This window comes from Mus pahari, chromosome 2, assembly GCF_900095145.1.
Source record: "Mus pahari chromosome 2, PAHARI_EIJ_v1.1, whole genome shotgun sequence".
In the NCBI taxonomy this organism is placed as follows: domain Eukaryota; kingdom Metazoa; phylum Chordata; class Mammalia; order Rodentia; family Muridae; genus Mus; species Mus pahari.
This window is the reverse complement of record NC_034591.1, coordinates 76,255,309-76,265,430: the sequence shown is the minus strand read 5'-3', so window position 1 is coordinate 76,265,430 and position 10,122 is coordinate 76,255,309. Positions and strand designations below refer to the sequence as shown.

Sequence of the window (10,122 nt, the reverse complement as noted above, 5' to 3'; positions counted from 1 at the left end):
CTGACCTGCTTGAGTTCTAGTCCTGCATCCTTTGGTGATCAACAGCAGTATGGAAATGCAAACCGAATAAACCCTTTCCTTCCCAACTTACTTCTTGGTCAGGATGTTTGTGCAGGAATAGAAACCCTGACTAAGACACTTGGCAAACCAAGATTGGCAAGATGAAGCTGTCACAGAAGAGGTATCATGTTTTGGATCTAATGTGGTTTCCAGAAGCCTTTTGTTACGTACTTTGAAGGACTCATTAGATCCTGGGGGCTCCAACCTCACCAGTGCATTTCCTAATTATTTCATGAATAATGACCACTGGATAGTGGTTATAACTATAGGTGGTAGCATCTAGTGAGAGGTGTCTTGTCTTTGCCCCCTCCACTTTCTGGCTGCCAACCTTGTTCTATAACACGCTCCTGGTGCCAGGATGCTCTTCCTCATCATAGGCAATGGAATCATCCAAGCACACACTGAAACTTCTGAGTTAATAAATAAACTTTCTTTCTCTTACATTGTTTATTTTACATAGTGATAGAAAACTGACTACGTGTTAGAGAATATGAAATATAGCATTAACATGTATGACATATAGCATTAAGTACACACATTATGAGTAAAGAGTTCACTAGATTTCCCTCTTCCAAACATAGCTCCAGGCAACGCTCCTCTTGAATTGCTGTCACTTCATTTCAGGTGAGCACCATGCCTGCCTGCCTGCTGTCATGGTCCCTGCCGCTATGGTCATGGACCCCTTGGAACCATGAATCCCAAATTTCATGGGTGATTTCAGGTGGAAGCATCACTACCCAGGGGCCCACGGCACTTACTCCTTGTTTTTGAAGACAGGTAGATGCTACAAGATCCTTAAGTGTTAGACTCAACCCCAGACCCAAGCAATAACACAATCCTCACGGTATTTCTTCAAGTCTTTCTCATTGTGGTTTGAATAAGAATGGCCCCTATAAGCTCATATATTAGAATATTAGGTACCCAGTTGGTAAAATCGTTTGGGAAGGATTAGGAGGTGTGGCCTTGTTAAAGGAGGAGTGTCATTGGCAGTAGTCTTTGTTGTTAAAATAGCCCACACCGTACCCACTTAGGTCTCTCTTCCTACTGTCTATGCTCAGGAGGCACCATGCATGTCTACCGCTGTCCCTGCCACTACAGTCATGGGCTCTAACCCCTGGGAACCATGAGTCCCAAAGTTCATGTTTTCTTTTTACCTTGGCTGATTTGTCACAGCAATAGAAAAGTAACTAAGACACTCAAACAATCTGGTTGAAGAAGCACTGCCACCTGCTATAATACCATTCTTAAATGCTTCCTTATTTGAAGCACGAGGAACAACTCTTGGGTTACTTGGTACATCCAACCCCTCCCTCCTAACCTCACTCTTGCCTTTTACATTATCAGGAAAATCACATATATTAATTTCCTCAGTCTTCTTTATGGTGGGAGAAAGTGATATGACAAATTCTGACTAATCAAGCATCCATGGAACACTACTCTAAGGGCTTTCAAATAATCTCTTTTCTCAGAAGGAGGACAAAACTTGCTGGTATTGCCACATGCCTGATTGCATTGTTTTGATCATAACTACAGAAGCTAGCTGGTGACCAAGAGATAACCACCAAGATAATCACAAAACTACCCACTTTAACCCTGTTGAACTGAGAAAGAAATGAGAACATATTAAGACTCCATAAGTCATCACCACAAAACTGTCTTTTATTAACAAAAACCAAAGAACCCCAAACACTTTTTGTGAACATTGACATTTTTCCTTAAGATTTCAAAATGGTATTTTATGTGTACATATTTTAAGCTTTCCAACACATTTAGAATACAGTTGTTGACATAGTACAAGCCTAAGAAACAAAAGTGAGATGTTCTTAAATTTGATTTTAAACATTTACAACTCTGAAATGGCCATAAGTGACCCCTAAATCCTGGTTCACATGCCATTTCTCCTTTGCCTCATGGGATGCACAGCAGCACATGTAGTGGATACAAGGAAGGAAGTCAGTGTCATCACTGAAATGCACATGTGTTGATACCTAGTGGTAAGCAAGAAGGTGTCAATTCACCTGTCTTAAAAGGAAATCTGTAAACAAAACGATCTCCATTTATTCTATGGTCATTTTATTTTTCCCTCAGCATGTTGGACAAAAAGATAGTAGTATCTACCAAACAGATATACATAAGCATACTGCGGAGAGTCACTACTACTGCTGCTACTCTGAGGGCCCTTGGCCAAAATCATGGCCCTATAAATTCCACATTGATGCAGAGAAGGGTTTACAAGACAGCCCCAGGGGTTTCCTTCAAGAAACATATATTAATTTCCCTTACACAATAAAACATGCTTAGGAAATCTAGCCCACTTGTACCACAAACAACCAACAAACTCTGAAATTTATGACAGGATTTCTAACCGTATGTGAATCAAAATTAATGCCCTTAAAAATAATTTTAAAAATCACCCAGATAATATTTGTCTTATTTAAAATATTTTGTTTCTTACATGTATAAATTCAGCTTAGAATTTATTTTATCACCCCAAACTAGATGAAAAAATAAGGAATGTAGTAATTTCAAATTTATAATAATTTACCAAAACGTGAAATAAATGTTTGAAGGGATATGGATAGATCTTTCTGGCATTACAGCTACTCTGTTTTATATAGTAATAAGCTATTCTGAAAACAGTAAGGAGGTACCTGTTTTAATAATATGTATCTGAGAAAATGTCTCAGAGTTCCTAATGCTTAGTCATTAATTACACTGACCACAGACACAAAGAGAGAAGAGGTGTCAATTATGCCTTCCTGAGCTCTGCAGTGCACACTGACTTGCCCTTCAGTCTGGTTTGGGAAGCCGCCTCTCACGCACGCCCATGGAAAATGCTAACACGGTATTCTCACAGGATATCTCGATCTGCTGGCTGGTGGTCAAGACAGACATCACACAACTGTTTCCTGGTTGATAGAGATGACTCCCTAGTTTAGATACTATATACAAAAATGTGTGCCTGTCACTTTTAACACTCACACGTGCTCAGCTAAGAGCTCACATAATGAGTGTGGCTTTTCTAGTTATTCAGTTTACACCTATAGACAAGCACCAAGAAACATGCACACTAAAAGGAGCCTAGAGATGAAGGATTCAGATTTCACACCTTTAAGGGACACGCTGTCACAGAATGTTGATGATATGATTTCTATCGCTCATGCTCTAATTGGGGGTCTTTGCAACAAAGGGGGCTTGTGAAGGTTTCTATCCTTGTCTTCTTCTTCTTTTAGGGTTTACAGTAGGTTCTGTGTCAGGCACTAATCAATCAATCAGGTGGCTTTTGGTCCAACGGGTATGTTAGTTGTCTTTTTGCACCTTTTTAATCCTTCTGCAAAAAGCCAAGTTCAAATGCTGGAAACCGTGCTGTCTCTGGTACCAAGATGTCCGAGAGAAAGTGAACAGCACCAGCCATACCTGCAAAGCAAAAGATGTGCATCTTTTAGGAACCACACAGGTTAGTGAATAAAACAAAGTGACATTTAATCTCTTCCATTACCAGGGGCTGTAAGGACATAAGGAAAGTACCATCATCAATTTAAAATGACATCATTAAAAACAGCACTTATACCATTGTGTGTGTGTGTGTGTGTGTGTGTGTGTGTGTCCAGGCAAATGCATGCCACAGTGTGAGTATAGATCTCATCAGACAAATTCAGGAGTCAGTCCTTGCCTTGTCCTTTGTCTGAGACAGGGTCTCCATTGTTTTCTGCTGCATATATACCAGTGTAGCTGACTGGCAGGTGTCTGAGGTTCCTCCTGTCTCACTTCCCAATTCATCTCTAAAACTGAGCTAATACACCTGAGCTACTCATTTACACCTCTGGGTTCTAGCCCTGTATGACAAGTAAGTTTATCTACTGAGCTATCTCCTCTACTGCTCTACTCTATGTTTTAAAAAATGGCTTTTGGATTCTTACCTTGCATTTGGAATGTTAAGATAACACTGCAGCATCTAAGCATATAGATCTTACAGTGCTTATCTAACTGGTATGAGGGCTTGAGGACCATAATCAGCATACATGACTTAAAACAAAAAAGCAAACAAATGCCCTGAGGAATTTAAGAACATTGCCAACTCTATGTCCAAAAAATGAAACTCTCTCAGAGCTTTTATAATCTCCATCCAGTTTTATATCTTCTTTAGCTTCAAAGAAAGTAATTTTTAATTAAATACAATTTGATTATGTCAACCGCCCCCCCCCCCCAAAGGTAGGGCACTGAATAAACGACAGCTTTTGAAACTGACTGACAGAAACATTAGGGGGTCTGGGGCGTGAGCTTCTAGTCCTCCTGTGCCTCCAGGCCTGTGTGTCCACACCTCAGTCATAGTAATTGACAGTAAGACTGTCCCCTCTCACAGTTTCAGTTTGCTTAGCTTTTCTTTTGCTACAAAATTTGCACACAAACAAATACATAAATCATAGGTATTCTTTGAATCTTGACAACTGTACAACCTGTATAAAACAAACATCTGTTCCAATCTGGATCTAGCAGCATATGTGGGTCTGTGTGTTCCTGCACTAACTGCCATAGATAAGCTTTGTTTCAGAACTTGGCCAGGATGGAATCTGTATGCAGCCTCTGGGGACCAGCTTCTTTAGTTAGATTCTTGCAGTCCTGCAGTTAACATCTGATTTATGGTTGCCAATAGTCTGCCCTTCTTCTTAAGTACTGTTTCTTTGTCAGAGTATAGTCAAAGACTGTTTATTTTGTTGCTAAAGAAAATTTGGGTTGGTCCTAGCCTTCCCTGCAACTTTTTACTTGAAGAAAGGATTCTAGAAGCTTAATGAATAAAAGAATCCTGGTCCTATTAGAACCCATCCGAATCAGAAAGTTGCCCTTAATGCTTTTGAGAGGACCCTAGAGAAGCTGACTCAGAACAGCTGGTTTCTGGATTTCATGGGCAGGTGCCAGTCCCACAGAACGCTGCCTTTGGCAGAGTGGGTGCTCCCGGAGGACATCGGATACAGATCAGTGCTCTCTCTCAGGAGAGCTGTCAGGCTCCTACATAAGAACTTGGTTAGTAGTTACTGCCAGTTCTAACTGCCATGCATTGGTGAGGCGCAGGGCAAACATGGCCAGTTGACTTCCTAGCAATACAAGTTCAACTGTGGAATTCTGACCTACTTTACTTAAATTTACTTTAATTAAATGTGGGTCAAAATTCCATGTTAAAGTTTCCATGTAAAAGCTGAATATTGTCTGATATAAACACATCTCATGTTTATTTTTTTCTGAGACAGGGCCTCAATACAGAGCCTAGGCCAGGCTCATACTCATGATCTAATGCTTTTGCTACCAGTGTTTTGAGATTACAGGCAATGACCACCATGTCTGTCAAATATTTTTGTGATGTAAACAACTAAAGATTTTATTCTAAGAAATATTTTTCCTTATGACTTTAGCTTATACAGAAAAAGCACTGATAAAATCCATTTCCTATCTACATGATTTAAAGTAAATATTTTTTCCTTCTGAGGTTTACATTGGAATGTAGTTATAAGATGTGGTTCTAAAGATATTATCAATTTATCCTAATGCTATAAAGTCTTGGCACTGTGGGTTATAAGTTAGCCAAAACATGCAAGTGCTCGCATGCATGCACACACACACACACACACACAGACACACACAAAGTATTTAGGAGGCCAAATGTATTGGTGCACACCTTTAATCACAGCACTTAGGAGGCAGGGGCAGGCAAATCTGTATGAGTTTGAGGCTAGCCTTATCTACGTATCAAATTCCAGGACAACCAGGACTACATGGAGAGACCCTATCATAAAAATACCAAATGAACAAAAAGGTTCTCTTTGTCTCTAGAACTCCAATTATAATTATAATAATATATTAGTTATAGTATATTCTTATATACTATATTTATTAACTGGGGAGACTTAATTATTGTTACTTTAACTAATGGTCTTGTTATTACCATCAGTAAAAGTATTGAACACTCTTTAACACACACTCTTATTTTTCTAATTATTAATATCCAATTACTACTTTCTATTAATATTAGTTACTAGTAATTCTTTACATCATTTAAAGAATTAACTGTATTATCTACTCAAATTTCCCATGAACATACAGAATATTTTATTTACATATACAATATCACAGAGGAAATGTAGAAGAATAAGCATACTATTTTTCCCCCATCCAGGAAGCCTTGCAGGCTTTGTCTGCATATGTACTTCATAGAAGTTCTAGAATTTTTGAAGATACTTGCAAGACCAAAATATAGCAAAATCAACAGGCTTGCATCGTTGTGGTTAGTTCTGAGGCTTTACTCAGGCAACACCGAATGCCCTCATGCTAGTCCTCAAAGCACGGAAATCAGCTTTACTAGACTATGTGTTTAAATGTACAGTTTTATTTTATTTTTCACACTCTTACCTTCAAAGAGGGAATAAGGTCTGTCAGGAATGCGGCATCCATGTGCTCCATAATCTAGACACCACTCTGCAAACTAAAAGGAAAGACACATCTTTTTAAGAATACAATTTCTAAGAGGCAATGAATTGGACACTTTAATGAGTTAAAAAAAATTGAAGAGAGGGCTCAGGACAAGGCTCAGAGATTAAGAGCATCCGTGCTCTTCCAGAGGACCCTAGTTTGAGTTTAAGCACCCACACCAGGTGGCTCACAAACACCTGAAATGCCATCCTTGATGGGAACTGTCCCCTCTGGCCTCTTTGAGCACTTACACTTATATGCACATTCCTACACACACACACACACACACACACACACACACACACACACACACAATTAAAAACATTAAAAATAACTTGGAAAACAATAACTAAAGAAGTTAGTTTGGGCAGCGGTGATTCCAGGGCTCTGAACTGTACTGTATGGCCAAAACCCACTAGAAGGATGAGAGCTAGAGACCTTTCCTTGCCGGTTTCATCTGCTGTAGGTAACACTTACCTTAAAACACTGTAGGGACACTTGGAGAAGAAATGCATAATAACTCAACAGCACCCTGTTCCTTCCAAGCACCGCTTCCATGGGAATGAAACTCCCTGGCTCTGAACCTGTCTTCAGCCTTGGCCGCTGGCTTCCCCTGGCCTGGGTTACTCATGGAGAACATGCTCAGCATTCCTCTTTTCCTCAGTGTCCTCACATCTACTGCCTTATAAACACTTGCTGGAACAATCCTCCAGTGTGGAAAGATCTCAGCTCTTAGCTCTCTGCTGTACTCTCCACGAGTGCAATCATGAGGCTGTTTCACCAGTGTGAGCCAAGCAATAAGCAAAGCGTTCAATAAAGGACTGGTAGTATTCAAGACCCTGAAGAATGTCATAGTTAAAGTAACATTGGAGAGGCAAAGATTTCCTATGCAACTTGCCCGTGGAAAGTACATTTTTGGTGAAGTTAATAGGTAATAACAGTTTAGCCTCCATTCTGCTGAGAGGGAAGAACAGTGCTAGCTAGTGAAGTATGCCTGAAAGTGATATAGGATGAGACAAGGAGGTAGGGAAATAGGAAAGGGTCAAGGCATGCAGACTACAGAGACTCAGAGAAGGAGGGTAGCTTTGACACGCAGTTTAATGGGAAACCAATGAAGGATTTAACTAGGAACAACTGCAGAAAGTTTGAATGTTATATCAATCAATTCTTAAAACATCTTTGGCAGATAACCATTTTCTCCCCTTTTTTTTCAAATAAGGAAATTGAGGCTTGAAAAATAAATGTACTTTAAGACAATAAAGATTTTATATAAGGCAGGTTTGATGTCAAAGATCTGTGACCCTAGAATTGGGATGTGGAGCAGGAAGATCAGTTCACATTCATGATTGTTCTTGGCATCAGCAAACCAAGGTCCACCTGCTCAGACTTTTTCTCAGAAAGCACCCGAACAAATAACGAAGTGCTGTACTCGCACCAGGCTGTATGACTCCAGAGCCTGAGCTCTTCAGAGCAACCTTTATGTCTGCTACCTTCACCTCACAGAGAGACGCAGAGGGCCCAAGGACAAGGCTGCGCCGGAAGAAACAGATTTGCCAGAGCCTGGGAGGAGCAGGTTCAAGGTCGGAGAGGAGTTGCGCTTTTGGAATCTGTTCTGGGAGTTCAGAAGCAGTGGGTTAGAGGTGTCCTCACCTTACAAGCTCGATAGAGATACTTCTTATCCTGCGTCAGGTGATAGAGGGATAAAAAGGAATAACCATTTCCAGACGTTCCATGGCAGATTCCATAACCTTTCCGGAGCAGACCTCGCTGCCAAATCACATCACTGCATTCCATGGCCTCTTTCAAGTATTTCTCCTCCTTAAAAACCTGGAGAGAAAGAAACCAAAAACAGTGTTAGCAAAATATTTTGCATAAGAGTCAGAAAAATACTTCCCCATTGATTAAAAAACTATACTTTTGAAACAGATAAGGCATTAGGGTTAAATACACACAAGAACCTCTCCACCTAGTCAGGTCCTTCTCACAGTCTAACTCAGTGAGTCTCCCCTCCACAGATCCTCCTTAATCCACCAGGCCTAGCACTGGTGCCACATCCAGTATCCAGACCTACCTAGTCTGGCCACCTGTGCCTGTGTGGAAACCAACCTTTAAGCTTCCACCAGAACCTGCCCTGCCTGCCCCTGAACCCACATGCCCTTGGCACAACACATGCAATCTTTCTATCTACCCAGATCTACCCTATACTCAAGGCTTGAACCAGGTCTCACATCCTACATACCATACCAGTCTACTCTGTTCAACTGACTGCACTCCACCTAACTCATTTTCACCTTTAAGCACAATCCCACTCCCACATTCTCTCTTCTGCTCCAACTTGCTCTACAGATATCAGACAGAGAACTAACAAAAGAGGTTCCCATGCCTAGATCACTTTGGAAAAATTACGAGCAATACAAGAAGTCACTCCAGTATCTTCTCTCCAAAACCCTATAGTGCTGTAGAAATGTTTGCCAAAGAGAAATACTTAGATAAGCCATAGGACACAGATTTAAAGGAATAATAAATAGATTTTTTTTCCAAAAAATTTAACAAGTTTAAACAAGACATAAAAATAAAAACAAAACGCTTGCAATACAAACATATATCAAAAATGATTATCCATCCACCATGACTAAGTTGGCTTTATCCTTGAAATCTAAATGGTTCAACATACATAAGTCAATAAATGTTATAGACAACATAAACTGATCTAACCCACCCCCCCAAAAAAAATGATCATCTCAATACAGAAAAGGCCTTTGATACAATTCAACATGACTCCATGATAAAAGTCCTAGATAACACAGAACTAGGCGAAACCTCAGTATAATAAAAGCTATATATGAGAAACTCAAGCCAACATCATCCTGAAGAAAAGCTTGAAGCACTCCCCCATAAGCCAGGAATGAGCGGGGACACCCACCATCCCCATTGACTTTCAGTATTGTGCTCCATGCACTAGCTGGAACACACAAGAAATAAATTAAGTAGATACAAATACAAAAACAAGTCAAACTATCTCTACTTAACAGGATATATATGTTAGAGACTCCAAAAGTCTTACTAGAAAATTATAAAAAAAAAAATCAGCAATATGGCATGATACAGATCAAGTTGCATAGAACGATGGAATAAACTCTCTCTAGACCCAGAGTAATGTCAATAGGTAATATAACATTTACTAAGTAGTCTGGCTAACAGCAGAGTAGACATGACAAAATAAACTGGTGAATATAAAGTTAAATTAATAGAAATTATCTAATCTGAATTACAGAAAAGAAAAAGAAACTCAAATATAAAAGCCTTATAGGGAAACAATGGCCAAACATTTACAAAGCGTAGTGAAGAAGGTAAATTTGTGAACTCACGAAGTTCAAGAGGACCACCAACTCAACTCATCCTGGCAGGTAAGGGGCCTGCTAACTCCTATCCCACCAGTTTATCATCTGGTCACACTTCTTCAGGTAAGGACCCTAGACACTCACCATCTAATCTGCCTGCTCCCTGCACCACACTCAAAGGTCTCATGTCCTGTTGTGGGCCTCCACTCTCCAGGTAATTACCCTAGAATCTCATATTGATGCATACTGGTCCTTCAGC

At 40.0% G+C, this 10,122-nt stretch overlaps 2 protein-coding genes across 2 annotated transcripts in view; one reads left to right on the top strand and one right to left on the bottom strand.

The window, feature by feature from the left end:
* The window catches only part of Vopp1 (VOPP1 WW domain binding protein), a 96,107-nt gene that overhangs the window by 81,666 nt on the left and 4,319 nt on the right, over positions 1 to 10,122 (top strand). The window lies entirely within an intron of this gene.
* The window catches only part of Lancl2 (LanC like 2), a 40,195-nt gene continuing 31,771 nt past the window's right edge, over positions 1,699 to 10,122 (bottom strand). The window contains exons 7-9 of the mRNA XM_021189962.2: positions 8,173 to 8,349; positions 6,463 to 6,535; positions 1,699 to 3,477 (exon numbers count right to left, since the gene is read on the bottom strand). Of these exons, the coding sequence (XP_021045621.1) occupies positions 3,383 to 3,477; positions 6,463 to 6,535; positions 8,173 to 8,349 (345 nt within the window). The 3' untranslated portion in view covers positions 1,699 to 3,382. The remainder of the gene's footprint in view (positions 3,478 to 6,462; positions 6,536 to 8,172; positions 8,350 to 10,122) is intronic.